Genomic DNA, 17,467 nt, shown 5'->3' with positions numbered 1-17,467 from the left:
CACATGGGCAGATATTAATGTGGAGTTGTTGATTTAGCCAGTAAGGGTTCGTCTTCTGGGGCCACTGCACACTGCTTTTCCTCTTCAGAGATGAGTTTGCTTCCTAATGCATTTGGAGAGGTGATCAAGCATCATTAAAGCAATGCTAAATGCTTTCAGTCCTTACAGGCTGCTGAATGCAATACAAAAACTGTAGTAGTGCGTTAAGGTGTATCTGCTTGGATTTAAAAAAAAAAATGTTTTCTTCCATCGCCAGTGTGTAAAATAATGCATGTGAACTAATTAGCAAATTATATTTTTATGTTAAACACTTTCCTAACACGGGACATAGGCTACTTGGATATGAAAGTTGCCGGTTTTACCATGTTTTAGTGTAAGTTTGAGAATGATATTTTGAGTTTTATGAATAATTTTTAAATGATGTAATTACTGAAGAAAGCCAGATAGGCTACACAAACATTCACTCTTATCTGACATGCTGAAAACTGCTACGTTAATGTTTCTTTGTGCATTGTGTGACGAATAACGTAAATGGCATTAAAATATAAAAAAAAAAATCACGCTTTTCATTTGTCTAAAATATGAAAAATTCAAAAAGGTCAGAAGTAGTTTGCATCCCTGGAAATGAATGTCTGTTGTTTAACTTTTTTTTTTTTTTTTTTTTTTTTTATTGTAAACAGTCAGCAAATATTGCTGTATATATTGTCTTGTCATGTTCAGCTGCTTATCTTACCTCGGCTCGCATTCTTCAAGCATTAAAAAGTGCTGCACTGCTCAGTTTCTGTGGACAGTAAATCCCGCCTCCTTCAATTTGATTGGAAATCGCAACCATTTTGACATTGACGAGCGCTTTTAGACAGACTGAGCACACTAAACAGTTTAGAGTTTTTGCCTACCGTGAGCAATTTGTCTGGGTTGATGGAAGGATATAGACTGTAGATTTACTATAATCCATTCTTCGTATATATTTACGTTGCAATGGGCCGGCCACATTGTCCAGCGGCCCACCAGGAAAACTCCTGGTACTCCAGATGGCCAGTCCGCACCTGAGCCCTCTAGTAATCCTGAAGACATTGATTAGATTGTTCAGGTGTGGCCCTCCAGGACCGAGTTTGCCCATCCCTGCTTTATATGATGAACAGATTCAATTTAGGCTTTTATTCACATTATTAACGTTGATCAACACACATACATAAGCTCATCAAATATGGTAATCTCAAACGTGCTCGCTTGATGCGCAAGAACCAGTGAAGTTCGTTAATGCATGTCAAGCGATGATTCCTATGGATTACTTTGTCTTCATGAACTTTTTGAAGCATCGAAAGTTTTGGTTGCAAGCTAGGGACAGAAAACTCTGGGGTTTCATAGGGCTGGGCGATATTTCTGATTTTTTCGATTAATTCGAATTTAATGTTTTGCCTCGATTTTATTATTTTTAAATCGAGAAATCGCGATTTTGAATAAAAATGTTAGCAAACGTTACAATTAGACGTTGACAATACAGCAATGATAACCGTATTAGGAGAAGAAAATGATCCGACCACATGATGGCACGCACACGATGGACCGCTCTCATGTGACGCTCTATGAACGTAGAACACATCACTGTTCTTGAGTGGCTGTTTACTCAAAAATGCGTTGCTGCGTTGAAAAAAATGAGACGCGAGCAGTGGAATGGGAAAAGAGCAAAGTTATTAAACGCAAGTTGAATTTTTTTAAACTTGACCGACGCATTTTTAGAATGTCGTTTCATGGGTGAGACGCTGCAAAAAACGCGAGACGCGAATGCAACACCCAAACATAAAAATAGTGCAATGGAATGCAAAAACCTGTAAAGAGCTACTACTGTATGTTTGATATTTCATGTTTGCATGATGGTGACAGGCTGAAAGGTGCTGTTATTTTCTGTATAAAAGATGTTTAAGATAAGTTTGTCATATTTTATACATATTTTCTGCAAAGATATTTAACAAATAACAAGTCATTTGTTTTATATTTACACCATGTTGATCACTTCAGGTGTGCTGCACTTGGAATAGAACTTTAACCAGATGGTTAATAAAAAGAATGTAACTTGAATCATATTGTAGTTAAGTTTTTAAGTAGACTAGTTAAATATAAAAAAAAAAAAAAAAAAAAAAAAAAATTTAATCTCAATCGTGAATCGTCAGTTGTTCTGAAAAAATCTAGATTTTATTTTTTTGCTAAATCGCCCAGCCCTAGGGTTTCATTAAAATATCTTCATTTGCATCTGTAAGAATGCAAGTCTTGTAGATTTTAAACAACATGAGTAAATGATTGCAGTATTTTCATTTGGGAGTGAACGAACCATTTGTTTGTGTTTGTGGTTAGATGGTGATGTGGACTAATGGTTAAAGATCTGGGTTGATAACCAAAAGGCTGTAGTTTTGAACTTTTTTTTTTTTTCATGGTGTGATCCATGAACTTTCATTATTGTGCCCTTGGTTGCTCCAGTGAGGCTGTCTCTGTGCACTATAAGTTGCTTTGGATTAATTTGTTGATTTACTTGGCATCCCGCAGGCCTCTGTATGTGACGGTGGTTTATCAAGGCAAGTACTCTCACTGCATGAGGATTGGTGTGGCCGTACCACTCAACAGCACTGTGTCCAGACTGAGAGAGGCCGTATCACGCGAGACCAAGATCCCACCAGACCAGGTGCAGTTTCCACAGGTTTTTTGCACAGAACCGACATGTTTTTTTTTTTTTTGCATCGACTTCAAGTCTTGGTTTAAAGATCTTTACTGTTTCCCTGAATACAATGTTGATTCTCCATTAATCTAGAGGTGTGGGCACTGATGGAGGGTTACAGTAATTGCTGTTTGCGTGTTCGTCTTCCCATATAATGTCATCAACCAAAGCCGTTTCCTGTTTGTTTGCTTTGTATTACTGAGATGTTGAGTGTAAACCACTTCTGAACATCCATCTCTCTTATGTCTGTGCAGTTTGTCCTGACTGAAATGTATTACGACGGTTTCCACCGGTCCTTTTGTGACGATGACGACGATCTTGATATCATTCAAGAAAGTGACTCAATCTTTGCTTTTGAAACTCCTGAGACTTTTAGATTAGAAAACATTCGCTCTAAAAGAGGTACTTTTTCCATGCACTGCACTTTGGTTAAAGCCCAAAGTATAAGTCAGTTTTGACGCAAACACTCGTAGCAAGCGCAAATATAGGTGGTTAATGCGTCTTTGTACTTTGTGTGTATCTCTTAACCCCTTTATACAAGCACTCATCAACATTGTCGTTTATTGTTGTTGCATCTCCAAAAGTTTGTTGTTGTTTCGTCTCGGTTTCTTTTTCAACTGTGATACAACGGGCCGGGCCAGTGTTGTTTAACAGTCAAAAGTTAGTCTGATACCAACTAAATGCTGCAAAAAAAATTCACTGCATATGTGTGAGCTGAGCATACAGAGTACGTGCGGTTAGAAAAAATGTGCCGTGCTGATGACAATATTTATGTCACATGCACTGTACACATACCCGAGTGTACGCGTAAAAACAGAAGAATACTTTGGGCTTAAGAAAAACTAGATGTATAGTCATGTCAAATAATCCTAATCATAACCAATCAGCCTTTATTTTTATTAAACATAACTGATAATAAGCTAAACATAGTCCTTTGTCTTTGAAAACATAGGAACTAACTTAGCTTATATCTCTTCCTACTAGGTTTATCTCGTTTTAAATGATGTAAATAACATTTTTAACAATTTCCAGGGAGCCTTCTTGCAAATTTGAATCAGAACAATTTGAAATACGGAGCAGAGAGCAGCCGAACGCCGTCTTTCATGCAGGGTGCAATGAATCCAGCTTCACCCAACAAAAACACTGGATGTGAGAAAATGATTCTGCTGATCTGCAACAGAGCCTGCACTGGCCACCAAGGACGGAGGTAAAAGCAGCAGCTGAAAACAATCAAACACCCTGATTATTGTCTTTCTCTCATGAAGTTCCATACAGTTTACAGAAAAACCTCCACACAGGAAAGTATCACAAATCGATGCTTTGTTGCAGGTTTGGTCTTCCATTCGTACTGTATCTAGAACGCAGTGTGACATGGGATGTCTTACAGAAAGAAATTTTGGAGAAAATGCGTCACCTACTAAGGCCAGGGGTTTACATTCAGGTCAGTGATACTTCTTGCTGTACTTCTACGGGTGTTTAAATACAGCTATTTATTTGTAGCAATTAATGTTAGTCTGGTGGGATCAGTACAAATAAATATGACTTTTTCTTGCATACAACTTGCACTAATAAAGTGGATTGATTATTTTAAGGTTGGACCTTTTAGTCTGCGTGTGGTCGGAGTGGTTGGAATCACATATCTGTTGCCACAAGAGGAGCAGCCACTATGTCACCCCACTGTGGAAAGGTTGGTTATGCATGACTACTGGGTTAAGAGCATGTTGTGTGATCTTAAATTTCAGGTGTCCAACTGACTGGTTTAAAAGACATGTACATTGTTTCACAATTGGTGCACAGGCTACGTGTGCAGCGAGCAAATACTCAGTACTTTTATTACAGCGGCATTAACTACACAACCCTCCAAAGGCATTACATTAGTCTAGATGTTTTAATGAGCATAGATGAAAAGTTTATCATAACTGCTTTAGTGTGCAGGCAGGGTGATCATTAGATTTAACTAATGTAATAAAACTAAATAAAACAAGGCTTCTTCATTTTGGATACTGAAACATCTGTTAAAAGGATAGTTCAGCCAAAAATAAAAATTATTTTCTGATTCTTTTCACAACTATTATAGTGATCTCTGACTTGGGGATGTTTAACTTGGACAGGCAGCTAGCGCTCATTGCTTTAGCATGTAATTACTGCCGTTCAAAAACTCTAGCAGCTGTTTGCCCTATTTAACATGTTCTAAATATTTATAACGTACATTATAGATGTACATAACATCTTACAGATGTTAGCATTTAAAATAATCAAAATGCGTTGTGCTGAAGAACAACAAATCTTCATGGGTTATGTCATCTGTGTCACTATATCACTAATTTAATAAATACTGTAAAAATATTTTGTATTTTGATATTGTGTTCATGGCAACGAGTGAGAGAGAATGGGGGCAATTGTAAAATTTCTTTACAGGCAAGCTATAATGGCAACACCCAACATTTGCTCAGAAATGTTCATTTTTGCTCTGAGAAAAAGAACTCACTTTGTGAGACATGTTCAACAAAAAAAAAAAAAAAAAAAAAAAAAAAAAATTTATATTTTAAAAAACATTTCTTTCCTCAATTTCAACTTTGTAGAGCATATAAATCCTGTGGACCAGGAGGACCTCCTCATGTTAAGATTGTAGTGGAGTGGGACAAAGAGACCAAGGAATAGTAAGTAAAACTAAGCCATAATTAATACTAGTCTGTATTTTTTTTTATTTTATTTTTTTAAATGTAGTGGACCCCCCAAATTATTTGGACAATTACACCACACTTAAAAATTGAATGAATGAATGTCATTGCATTAGATAAGGGTTTCCCAAACTAGGATTCGTGAACCCCCTGGAGGTTTGTGAGGGAACTGCTTTTGAATACGCTTTGATCACATGTACTCTGTGTATAGTGCAGTCCGTACTCTCGTCCTGTCACATAATAAGTGAAATCAGACTCCTGCTGCACTGTGCTGCGACACTGACACTGTCAGTTTATAATTGTAGCATCCGTTGTCCAACTGAGCTGGTTTTTATTTCAATAAATAAGCTAAATGACAGTGGGGACGGTGTCGTGCTGGGCAAGTAATGTAATCGGTGTATGGCCGGACACCATGTAGCACCAACTACAGCAAGCAATGTCATGTCATCATTAGCCATCAACATGCAAATGTGTTGTTAAATTATTGAAATATTAAAATCTCAGGGGGCAAATATTTTAGGTCAAAGGGATTCAGGTGACAGAAAAGTTTGGGAATCCCTGCATTAAATAACAAAAAGTAAATAATCTCAAAAGTAGTCGGTAAGGTTGCAACTTTAGGTTAGTTTTTTTATTTATTTAATGCAATGTTCCTTCTGTGGTCTCTGTATGCTGCCTGTTGGTAGTGTGAGATCAATTCCACAGGAAAATGTATGGCTATAAAACCTCATCTATAAGAATTTTCTGTGATGCTAGAAAAGAAGGATCATTTTGAATATTTTTTTGAAGTTCGATACTTCAGTGTCGAGAAGTGACACAAGTGATACAAGTGTCAAGACTGTTTGAAAAAAATACCTTGCAGAGACAAAATAAATATGTTGAAGTCATAGGATAGCAGACATGCTTGGATGGTCTGGTTAGAGATTTGTCTCCAGTGTATGTTCTGATTCCCGCAGTTTGTTTGGACACACTGAGGAAGAGTACATCCCTGATGCTGAGAGTGTGTATCTGCACAGAGAGCAGCACCATCAGCCGCAGGCCTGCACCCTCGCTCAGTGCTTCCAGCTCTACACCAAAGAGGAGCAGGTAAAAGTCTGGCTTAATCCACGCTCAAGTTTTACCCTCGTAAAGGGATAGTTTATGCAAAGTAAAAAATTCTGTCATTAAGTGCTCACCATCATGTCTTCCAAACTTATGATTTTCTACTGTGGAACTTAAAAGGAGAAATGACCAAATTACACCATACAATAGCAGTGTTTCCACTGTCGGGCCAAAAGTGAGCGTGCTAATGCGTGCCAGGGCCAAGCGTGTTAAGGGAGGTTTTTAGGGTAGCACTGCGGGGCTACTGGCCAGACAATAGAAATGCTACTTGATTTTGGCCTCAGTGCTTGAGGGTGTACTCACACTAGGCACGGTTGCCTTGAATCGAGCCCAAGCGCGATTGTCCCCCGTCTCCACTACCCCGCTGGCCTGTACTCACATTGCCCTTAACGTTCCGGGCCGGAGCACGCTTACGTCATATACGATGCAACTTTTTGTATGAAAGAAAACGTGAAGAAATGCACTTTCGCTAAGATACTACCTAATATATTTATGCCCCGCGACGATTTTCACTTGCACATATCAGAGGATTATTACAAAGGTAGCTGATGTTAATGGAGGAATTTGCAGCTTTACTCGCAAACTACAATTCTTGTTCATCAATAAGGTGAGAACCAGACCCGTTATAAACCCAAATACACTCGAATTAAGTACATGAATTGAAAAATGTATATCAAAGTAGTAATAAAGATGTTTGCCGTTGTAATGATGACAGTAGCGCACACAAAAGTAGCAGCTGTTCCGTGCTCCAACACGGTTAGCGCTCACACTGCATGCGAACCGCGCTCAAGCCCAACCAAACTGTGCTCTGGCCCACCTCTTCCAAGCGGGCCAGGGACGGCTAAACTAACCGGGCACGGAACGGAGCGATCACACTTGTCACTTGGGGTCAAACGCGCTCGGGCACGGTTCAGAGTGCCTAGTGTGAGTACACCCTGAGATTCGAGGCTATTGGCCCTGGCTGGCACATTGTTAGCTCTGACTCACACTAGCCAGACAGTAGAAAAACAGCTAATGAAAATGAAAGGAGGCCATGGCTGTCCAACAGTATTTTCATTGAATAACAACTTTAAGGGTGTGTTCACACTTGTAGTTCGGTTCTCTTGGTTTGGCCCAAAAAAGAAAATAATAATACACTACAAGTGCCTTTTAGGACATGTATTTTGTGAAAACAGTGCTCTGCTGAACTAAATGCACTTGCGAGCCAGGGCTTTCAACGAGCCGGGCTGGGCTAATAGCCCAAAACCATGCTGCGTTTCCACCGTCAGGCTAGAAGCTACACAGCGCTTCACTAAAACCCGCCCATAACACTGTTCTCTGGAAAAACGTCTGACAAACCCATCATTTCTCCAACAAATGGAAGTTTTATCAGAAAACTAATCAGAAAGAAATCACTGGAAACTAGTGAGATCACAAAACGAACATGATAAAAGTGGCCATTTGTTGGCATTTTTATAGTTTACTTAAAGATTTAAAACCCAAGCATTGATGTTTTACCAGTTTTACAATAATAAGTGATCATAATGAATTAATTTGTGTCAAGACTGCATATTAGTCAAACAGAAATAAAGTGGTATTTACGTTATTTCACAAAAGAAAGATGACTCGTGTTCAGTCACTTCTGTCTCTGTTTATTTGTAGTCATGGGACAGTATGTTTACATCACATTGAGAAAGAATGATCATTTCTACAAATTCTCCACCAAAAATACGACCTGAGCAGATTTAGCACTCTCTCCAGTGACAGTCCCAATAGTTATATTTTCAGTCAGAGAAACAGAAGAAGCTCCCAAAAAACTGGAGTTGCTTTATTTTATGACACATGCGGAGCTAAATATAGATATCAGACAGTCCGGCATAAAGAGACGAGACGTACTGACAGATAAAATAAATATACGATTGTGATAGCCTATATAATTTATCTGATTTCTTCACGCGATCGTATTTACCATGTTTACAATGGTAATGGTTAGTGCCCATAGTCTTTTGCATCGCATATAAATATTTTAGCCTTATATGGTGATCAGAATCAACATTGGATCACAAACAGAAGTTATTTCAAACACTCAGTGCTGTCTGAAAGTGAGTTTTGAGCTAAAATGGTTTTAAAAGTCTTTAAGGCTGATGTTTGCTGGTATATGAAACCATCTGCGGTGCTGCCATCTCCAGACTCCAAACTCCGCCTTTGTTCGTAACCACTACTCAAGCCCGAGCTGGCCCGCTTTGGACCAAGGTATTCAGTGGGCCAAAAAAACCCTGGCCGTTGGCCCTGAGGAAGCTCCGATGAGGCCCAATCAAGCCCTGGAAGTGGCAGTGGAATTGCGACTGGCCCTGGCCTGCACTAGCACACCCGCTTTAGGCCCAACAGTGAAAATTCAGCTATTGTATGTGCGTACATAGGATGGTGAGAACTCGTGAAGGGCTTATAAAATGTGTAAAGGAGTCAAAGCAGTGCCAGGAATTCCTCCGTTGCACACCAAGATCTGCTGCAAGGAGATGGCGGTTCTGATGTTCAATTCATATTTCAGTCAAACCGCATCAGAGTACCTTTGGTAGCACTTGTTTGGTGCGCACCAAGGTTTTGATGGCAGCATTCACACTTATTCAAATGAACCACACTAACAGACCAAATGCACCAGAGTTCATTTTATTTGAACCAAACTTGCCAAGTTTGAACACACACCCTAAGTTTCTGTCTGTTCTTTAACAAGAGGCAGTTTATGATATTTTCATGTCATTTTTGGAGCTTGACAGCCCCCATCCACTTTCCTCGAATGGAAAATAGCAGCTCAGACATTCTGCTAAAACTTTTCTTTTGTGTTCATGGAAGAAAGAAAGTCACACGGGTTTTGATCGATATGAGGGAGAGTAAATGATGACAGAACTTTGATTGTTGGGTGAACTATCACTTTAAAAGAGTTATCACACTTCTTTATTTTCCACTTCTCTAGAGCTGCCTTTGTGGACACATATGTTAAGGTTACTCTATTTCTGCTGTCAGTGCTGTTTTAAAATTGCTAGTTTTTTGGGTCCACATAGCGTATAAATATACACTGTGGTTAGCCAGAGCTGGCCTAGGGCAGTTAAGGAAGGGATGGGAACTGGCTGTGCTTTAAGGAAAATGAAGAAACAGCCAGATTCGTAAAATGTAAAACCCCTCTGACTAATTTTGTTTATGTCTTCTTCCTGTATGCCTTCCAGTTGGCCCCAGATGATGCCTGGCGCTGCCCCCATTGCAGGCAGCTCCAACAGGGTCGGATCAAACTCAGCCTGTGGACCCTGCCTGATGTTCTCATACTGCACCTCAAGAGGTTTAGACAGGTGCTGCACAAATCAAATCACATCACCTGCGCAAATGGTGCTCTAAATATGCAGTGCAATTGTGTGGTAGAGTGGCCTGTGGTGAAAGTTTGACTAGTAACTTAAAGGTTCGAACCCCACAAGGGGGCGATCCATTGGTGATCTTGAATATCTACCAGGAGAGAGCTGTGTGTTAACATTCCTATTCAATATCTTTGGATAAAGGTGTGTGCTAAATGACTGCCTGCTTACTAATATGTGGGCTTTGTGTCTTCAAGGAAGGGGATAGGAGGGTTAAGATGCAAAACATGGTGAGATTTCCTTTGATTGGCATGGATATGGCACCCCATGTGGTGAAGAGAAGCCAGAGCAGCTGGAGCTTACCCTCCCACTGGTCACCATGGAGACGACCTTACGGACTTGGCCGAAACCCAGACGACTACCTTTATGACCTCTATGCTGTGTGTAATCATCATGGAAACATGCATGGGGGGCATTACACAGGTAACGCCTAGTAGGAACTTCTGTGCTAGCATTTATTACATTCTTGATTGGTGGATTTGATATTTCATTTCCTGTTTTTTACTCTTAACAGCGTATTGTAAGAACTCCATTGATGGGCAGTGGTATTGCTTTGATGACAGTGAGGTTCAGCCTATAGCTGATGAGGATGTCTGTCAGCAGACTGCATACATTCTGTTCTATCAAAGGAGAACAACTATTCCCTCATGGTCAGCAAACAGCTCTGTTGCAGGTGACTCCTGTTCCTTGTTGAGTTTTGGGTTGACACAGTTTGCTGACTCATTTGTCTTTATTGTGAAGATGCTGGCATGTGAACCAAGTGACCCTCTTTTTCCAGCCCAGTGAAACTGCTTCATATTATTATGACACTCTTTGATGAGTCTTTAGTAGAGATTCTGTTCTGGAGAATTAAAAATTAAAGGTATTAAATGAGTTTATACTGTCTAGACATATATATTTAGCATTGAAGGGCCTCCAGCTCATTTATGGAGACGAAGTTACAAAAATGGGTCATTCAGAATCGTCATAATATTGACATCGGAGCCTTGAGCACATTACAGAATTCACATTACATAATTCACCCAAAAATGAAAATTCTATCATAGTTTTCTCAATTATTATAAGTTGTATGACTTACTTTTATGGTGCTTTTTATGAGTTTATTTTTATTTTTTAAAACAGCACTGCTGTTAAATGCAAGTTAACAGTTACACACAAACCCCGCCCTGCAGCCAATTATAAAGATTAAACTGATCATGTCAATTGCAGTCCTAATTGCCTACATGACGTTAAAACAAATACTAACCCCTAATCTAAGCCCTTAACTGGTTTGGGGAAAACGCACATTGTTACATGCATTCTTAAATACCTCTGATTGGCCATTGTGTTCACACGCTCAACATATATGTCTGTGATTGGTTACAGTGATCAACACTTCAAAGACAAGTTGTAAATCTTCATCTTTGACGCTCTTCACAAAGCGCTTGCACAGATACACACAGGCGTGTTGAAAGTAGGCATCTATCAGTGGATATATTAGGGATCTGCTGATAGATGCCTGCTTTCAAACGCTTCCATGTGTATCTGTGTAAGTGCTTGGTGAAGAGCGTCAGAGATGTCTATTTACAACATGTTTTTGAAGCATTGATCACTGTAGCCAATCAGAGACATTTACAATATGTTGAGCGCATGAACACAGTGGCCAATCAGAGGTATTTAAGAATCCATTCAACAGTGCTCAAAATGCTAGAGGGAAATGCTGGTATCGTCTCATTTTTTAATTTCATCAGGGTTGTTAATAGTGTTGTCAAAAGTACCGACATCGGTACCAAGTCGGTACTTTTGACAACACTATTAACAACCCTGATGATCAACAGTGGTTATTCAATTGGTTGGCCAATTACACCATATGGAAAGTACAGTATCAAAACAGCCCATTTAATTCTAAGGGTCAGAGAGTGAGCAGAGTCAAGAATTTTTGAATACCATGTTTTTCGGAGGACAAATACAATTTTACAACAGCGCAAGACATGGCCCTGTAAATGAAGATCCTTGTTTTTGGATTTGTGCAACTGTCTCAGGTTCCACCAGCTCATCTTTATGTGAACACTGGGTTAACCGGCTTCCAGGCAGCAGGCCGCCCAGCCTGGCCTCTGGAGCCTCCTCAAGACGCACATCCCTGATCTCTTTGGCAGAGTCAGTGGAGTTCCCCGGTGATCGAAGTGAAGACGATGGTGAGGAACATTGTTATGCCTCTTAACATGAATGTTTATCGTTCTGGTGTCTTTAATAAATCTATATAAGCCAAGTAGTACCTTATTTGGCCCTCATCTTCCTTGTGTCCTCTTATTCTGTGTATTGTGCCAGTGTTTTACTCTTGCCTTTCTTTATTATGTCTTCTCTCTCTTGTAGCTTTAGCGCTTACTAACACAGGATCTCCCGCCTTGCTCAGTTAAGACAAAACTGCATGCCAATGCTCTTTTCATTCAGTCTGGTATCAGCACATTAGTTTAAATCTCTCTGTCCTTTTTGTTAAGGAGGATTTTCAACGCGGCCCTTCGTGAGAAGCATTCAGCGGCAGAGCTTGTCATCTAGATCATCGGTTACCAGCCCTCTGGCTTTCAGTGAAAATGGGATGAAACCTTCCTGGTCTCTGTCAACAAAACTACAAATGAGATCCAACTCGCCCTCACGATTTTCTTTGGACTCGCGTTCCTCCCCTCCTCTAGAGAGGATAGGAGAAGCTTGTGATGACAAAGTATCCACATCCTGCTTCGGTGGCTACAGCAGACATGAGCGTCAGCCCAGCAGTAAGGCTCCGCTGGCCATGATGGAGGGTAATGGTAGTGATGACAGCAGTGGGAAAAGGATCCTAGACGATGCCTATTGTAGAGCTCCAACACAAGCTGACAGGAAGAGCTCTAAAGGTGAGCCCATTGACAACAACAACCAGATTAATGCTGTGGACCAGAATACTCTCGGAGTGCTCTCCAAAGAGCAGAAGCATAAGAGCTCTGGGTCAGAGAAGAAAGCAGAAGGGTCCGCCAGCAAGAAGAGCTCCACCAAGACCAAGGGAGACCAAGAAAAGCCCTCCAAGAAGCGCCAGAGCACCTCTTCTGTAACGAAATCTCCATCCTCCCAAGTGTCTTCCAGCCCTCAAGCAAAGGGCACCAAAGCGACCAATCTAAAAGAGAAAAGTGATTCTCCCAAGAGTACAAAGGGTACACCTTCAGGAACGCCCTCCAGAAGGAAAGAGTCCTTGAAGGCACAGGAGTCTCCAGTGTCGGTAGGCACAAAGGGGAAGCCGTCCCTTGCTTCCACACCCCAATCCTCTGCCTCTCCATCGCCCACATCCAAGAAGAGCTCCTCGGTGGCTGAGAGAAACTCTGGCAAGAAGAAGTTGGTGGAGAGAGGCTCCAGCAAGGACTTGGCCCACACCAGTCCCCTTGCAGACAAGTCAAGAGTCAGTGGCACCCCACGGACATCCCAACCTAGAACTGCCGAGGGAAGCCGGCCCGAGAGGAAGGGGGTGAGGAGCTCCAGCAGTAGCTCCTCAGTCACCAGCCTGCGCTCCCCAAGCGTCTCCTCGAGAGATCTCCGCCGCAGCAGCAAATCCGAGGATAAGGGACTCTCGTTTTTCAAGAGTGCGCTTCGGCAAAAAGAGACTCGGCGGTCGGCCGATCTGGGCAAGACCACGATTCTCGCCAAGAAGGCTGTCGAGAGGTCTGCCAAGTCCTGCAGCCAGAACAAACTCAATGCTGACGAGGGCGAAGGCTCGGGAAACACTTCCCAGCAGGTCTCTCCGGAGCCACGCTCCAGCAAGGCTGCCACTGATGAGAAAGAGTCCTCGAAGACCTCCACTCCTAACAAGCGCTCTCTCTTACCAGTAGGCAAGTCCAAGTCTTCCAATTCTGAGACTAATCTCCAGTCTCCCATCAATGGGAAGAGGCCACTTGAAAAGATGGCATCCTCTAGAAAGCTTTCTTCCAGCATGCAATCCTCTGCACGGCCAACACAGACGCCTCAATGAAATTTTAATAGCCGTTCCATTATTTTCTGTAATGCAGCTATTTTTTGATGTGCCTAAGAAGAATATAAAGTATATAGTATATACCTGTATTTTACTTTTCTCAAAGAAAATATGTAAATTATCAGAAAGCGCCTTTCTATCCTGCCATGGAACCAAATCGTTGCCTCTGGCAGGGTATGGTATATGAATCTACTACTGTTCATGACTCTGAATAGGAATGTTTTAACTTAGCACTTTGTACATATTTTTTCTCCCTTAAATAATGCTTAGATGTAATGGATAATATGTACAATACTTTTTAACTTGGTACCTTTTTTTTTGTCTTTAGACAAGTCACTTATGATGAAATTAGATTCTTGCGATATTCCTTGGAGTACTGTACCAATTCACTCCACATCTACACTTGGTGCTATTTACAGTCCAGTGTTCCCCTGGCACTGATACAGTATGAGATCAAGAAGAGTTACATCATGAAGCCTGGCGAATTTGAAGCTGTAGACTCAATGGGGTTCAGCAGTGAACGATCTCATTGGTACCTCTCAAAGGCTGCTCTCCTACCCCAACTCTTTCCTTTTATACTCGAGAGCAGTTACAAGTGTTCAAGTAGCATTACTGCCCTAAGAAATGTGCCGATAGCTGAACTGTTGCTGTATGAATGTGATCTTTCGATTGGTAAATTAGTGGAGGACAATCTTTAAACTCAATCTATTTAGTTTATGCCAGCAAAATGCTGTGTGATCTCCTTATCTGGATATTAATGGAGGCCGTGTAAGCCCTGCATGAAATTGTTTTGTATATCTTTGTTTTTATAATGAAATTTTGAAAGCCACATAATCATACTTGAACCATTTCATGCCCGCCAAATCCAATGCCAACATATATGAGCAGTTTTCATTTGGCTTGAGTGAGCTGGAGTTGAACCCTTGTGCAACGGTTTTTATCTCCATATTTATCTGTGGACAACCAGTGCAATAGTTTTCAACACTTTGTAGGAGAACAGATAATATTGACATTCCCTATTTGGGAATGTTGCCGTTTTAGAGAAAAATGATTTTAAAGATAAATACTGTGCATATGCAAAAGTAATGGAAAAACATTTAATCAATGTAAATCAGAATATTTTTCAGGATTGTAAAGCCTCACCATGATGGGGTTTCATTTTTAATTCTTTTTTCTTTTTTTGTGACAAGAGTTTGTGATTTAATAGCCAGTCAAAATGGCTCTGCAGAAAGAACTTTATTTTACATACTTGTCAACACCATAGTTCACCTAAATATATTTCCATCTCGAGTAAGCTCAGACAAGTTCATTTGGACTAATTCAAAATGTTATATATGACAGGAGAAATGTAAGGTTAAACAAGTCATTATTGTTACATTTGCGTAATGGTGTCATTACGTCGGCCACTGTTCAGCTTGCTGCCCTGTAATTAAAACATTAATCCAAGTGGTGCTGACGCCACCGTTGAATCATTTTCATGCTGCTTTTTGGTCTCCGAAACCCTTCCCTTTTAGCACACTATATCTTAAAATAGATACTTTAGCAATGAACCTAATGTGTAGCACGCTTTCCACCCTTTTTTTGCGGCAGGCCCATATTGTGTGTGCACTGAAAAAGTATTTGTACAAAGCAGTATTGCATGATTACATTGACGCATGCACTTAACTATGCAAGTGACTGTTGCTAAACAAAACAAGTCTGGTTATCAATGTGCTTTTTTTTTAAAAAACGAAAACGGCATGAAATTTTCTTTTTAATGCTTTTTTGCACACTTGTCAATTTTGATTTCTTAAATATTGCAATATGAGAGCATAAATTATTAGCTTTAACTATATGTATTCAAAAATTTGCAATTGGCATTGCATTTTCATGCTATTTTTTTTTCCTTTTATACACTATCTTTTTTAATATTATTATTAATACTATTATTTTAATTCATAAGCTGTTCTTTAGGGAATGACCTCCCTGTTTCCATGTGATGAATTTAGTTTTTGATATATTTTTATAGTCAACCTATTTTGATTTTTTTCACATTTCGCTGGCGCGATGTGTTCTGGTCATGCTTTCACATGTATTTTGACCTTTGTCATCAGCATTCATTCAGTGCACACAATTCCCGCATCGCTTGAAATGCTGATACACTAAACACTACATTCATTTTGTCTTTCATGTCATTCCATGTCTCAAGTTGTGAATTTCTCGGACGATGAATTCAGAGAAGTGCTGTTACCCTCTCTAAGTCTTGTTGCATATGGGGTATTTTCAATGGCTGAAGTGCTAATATGACATGGTCTTATCAAGCGTTTGGATAGGACGGATGACTTTATCATTATAATGAAGCTGTATCAGTCTTATATGATATGATATGCGTGCTCTTGGTTTACACACTGGAATGATTTCTCTTGGCCCAGAGCAGTTTTCATGTATTATTCACGAACTGGGACCCGCTTTGGTGGGCTTATAACTTGGGCTGTCATTTTATTATACAAACGTCAGTCTAAGTCAACCAAAAGAGAAAAATAATAATAAACCATGTAAATGTTTGGTTGCATGAGACTGTGTCAAATGCTTTTTGTTAATTTATTTGTATGTTTTATGTGTATGCACTTTTATTTTTAATGTTTTTTTTATTTTAAATAATGCATTTTTTTTGATGAATCATTTGTATTCATAACATTGTCTCCCCCAATGTAAGTTGGCGGTTGAATTACGATTAAAAAATAAAAAATAGACCTGTATTAGAGGTCTAACCTCATTTGTACTCGAAATGGTTATTTTGAATCATTTTATTTGCTTAGCTTTGAACTTTTCTTTGCGTCAAGCACTGTAATATCCAATGTTGACCACAAGATGGAGCTCGCCACCTTCCTTTTAAAAATATGCTGTGACAGAAGATTTCCTGTTAGGAGTAAAACAGGCAATGTCCCTTTATTTTCTCCGCACTTCTGAAAATTGGCGATTAACTCAGCTATTTATTTTTATAAAGCGCTCATAGTTAAAGCGAAATGAATCATTCTAGTTTGGGTGAGAGATTAATGTAAACAGTAATGTCTTAAGTGAATGTAAACAGGTGGGTTAAAATAAAGCCTTGCAGTTCAGAAGCAGCTACTTCTCATGTGCTAAACGTATCAACATTAAGTTAGTGCGTCAGCGGGCCAATGTATTCATTTTTTCATAAGGCAGGTGCATATTTACATTTAAACTCGCGTTCTGAGAAAAGAGTGTTCTGCGTGTTTGCTTTAATAGCGGTCCAAATGCTTTTGCACTGCAGAAAAAAATCGAGCTATTATTTCATTTGAGGCCTCGATATAGGCTTCACTTAAACCCGAGCAAACATTTCTGAGGGCTTATCCCTCCCTCAGCATCGCTAACCTCCAGGGACAACTACAATATTTATTGTTTGCTTTTAGCTGAACTTCACTCCGTTTTCTCGTTGCTCAGCAGAGGTGAAAAAGCTGTCTCTAAACAAACTGCATCGGTAAGGTGTTCAAAAGCACCGGCAGACCTAATACATTACCGTTTGCTGCATTTTAGACGCCCTCCTCTCTTTTCTCGCCTTTTCTGTTTGCCTTTTTTAAATACAGCATCATCAGCATCGCTTTCCCTTTTCTTCTCTCTTCATTACAGA

General features: G+C 40.0%; 1 protein-coding gene across 2 annotated transcripts in view; it reads left to right on the top strand.

Moving 5' to 3' along the window:
* Positions 1 to 16,594, top strand: part of usp31 (ubiquitin specific peptidase 31) — a 29,009-nt gene extending 12,415 nt beyond the window's left edge. Inside the window, exons 5-17 of one of the 2 annotated variants that reach the window (XM_051887875.1) lie at positions 2,542 to 2,677; positions 2,965 to 3,112; positions 3,743 to 3,917; positions 4,040 to 4,151; positions 4,303 to 4,397; positions 5,293 to 5,370; positions 6,345 to 6,474; positions 9,690 to 9,809; positions 10,067 to 10,292; positions 10,384 to 10,542; positions 11,891 to 12,043; positions 12,222 to 12,260; positions 12,347 to 16,594. In XM_051887875.1, coding sequence (XP_051743835.1) covers positions 2,542 to 2,677; positions 2,965 to 3,112; positions 3,743 to 3,917; positions 4,040 to 4,151; positions 4,303 to 4,397; positions 5,293 to 5,370; positions 6,345 to 6,474; positions 9,690 to 9,809; positions 10,067 to 10,292; positions 10,384 to 10,542; positions 11,891 to 12,043; positions 12,222 to 12,260; positions 12,347 to 13,839 — 3,064 coding nt within the window. In that variant the 3' untranslated portion in view covers positions 13,840 to 16,594. The remainder of the gene's footprint in view (positions 1 to 2,541; positions 2,678 to 2,964; positions 3,113 to 3,742; positions 3,918 to 4,039; positions 4,152 to 4,302; positions 4,398 to 5,292; positions 5,371 to 6,344; positions 6,475 to 9,689; positions 9,810 to 10,066; positions 10,293 to 10,383; positions 10,543 to 11,890; positions 12,044 to 12,221; positions 12,261 to 12,346) is intronic. The other variant, XM_051887876.1, reaches the window with a different exon arrangement.
* The last annotated feature ends 873 nt before the right edge of the window (positions 16,595 to 17,467 follow it).

Source organism: Ctenopharyngodon idella, chromosome 3, assembly GCF_019924925.1.
Source record: "Ctenopharyngodon idella isolate HZGC_01 chromosome 3, HZGC01, whole genome shotgun sequence".
Taxonomy (NCBI): Eukaryota; Metazoa; Chordata; class Actinopteri; order Cypriniformes; family Xenocyprididae; genus Ctenopharyngodon; species Ctenopharyngodon idella.
Note: the sequence above shows the minus strand (reverse complement) of the source record. Positions and strands in the feature narration are given on the sequence as shown.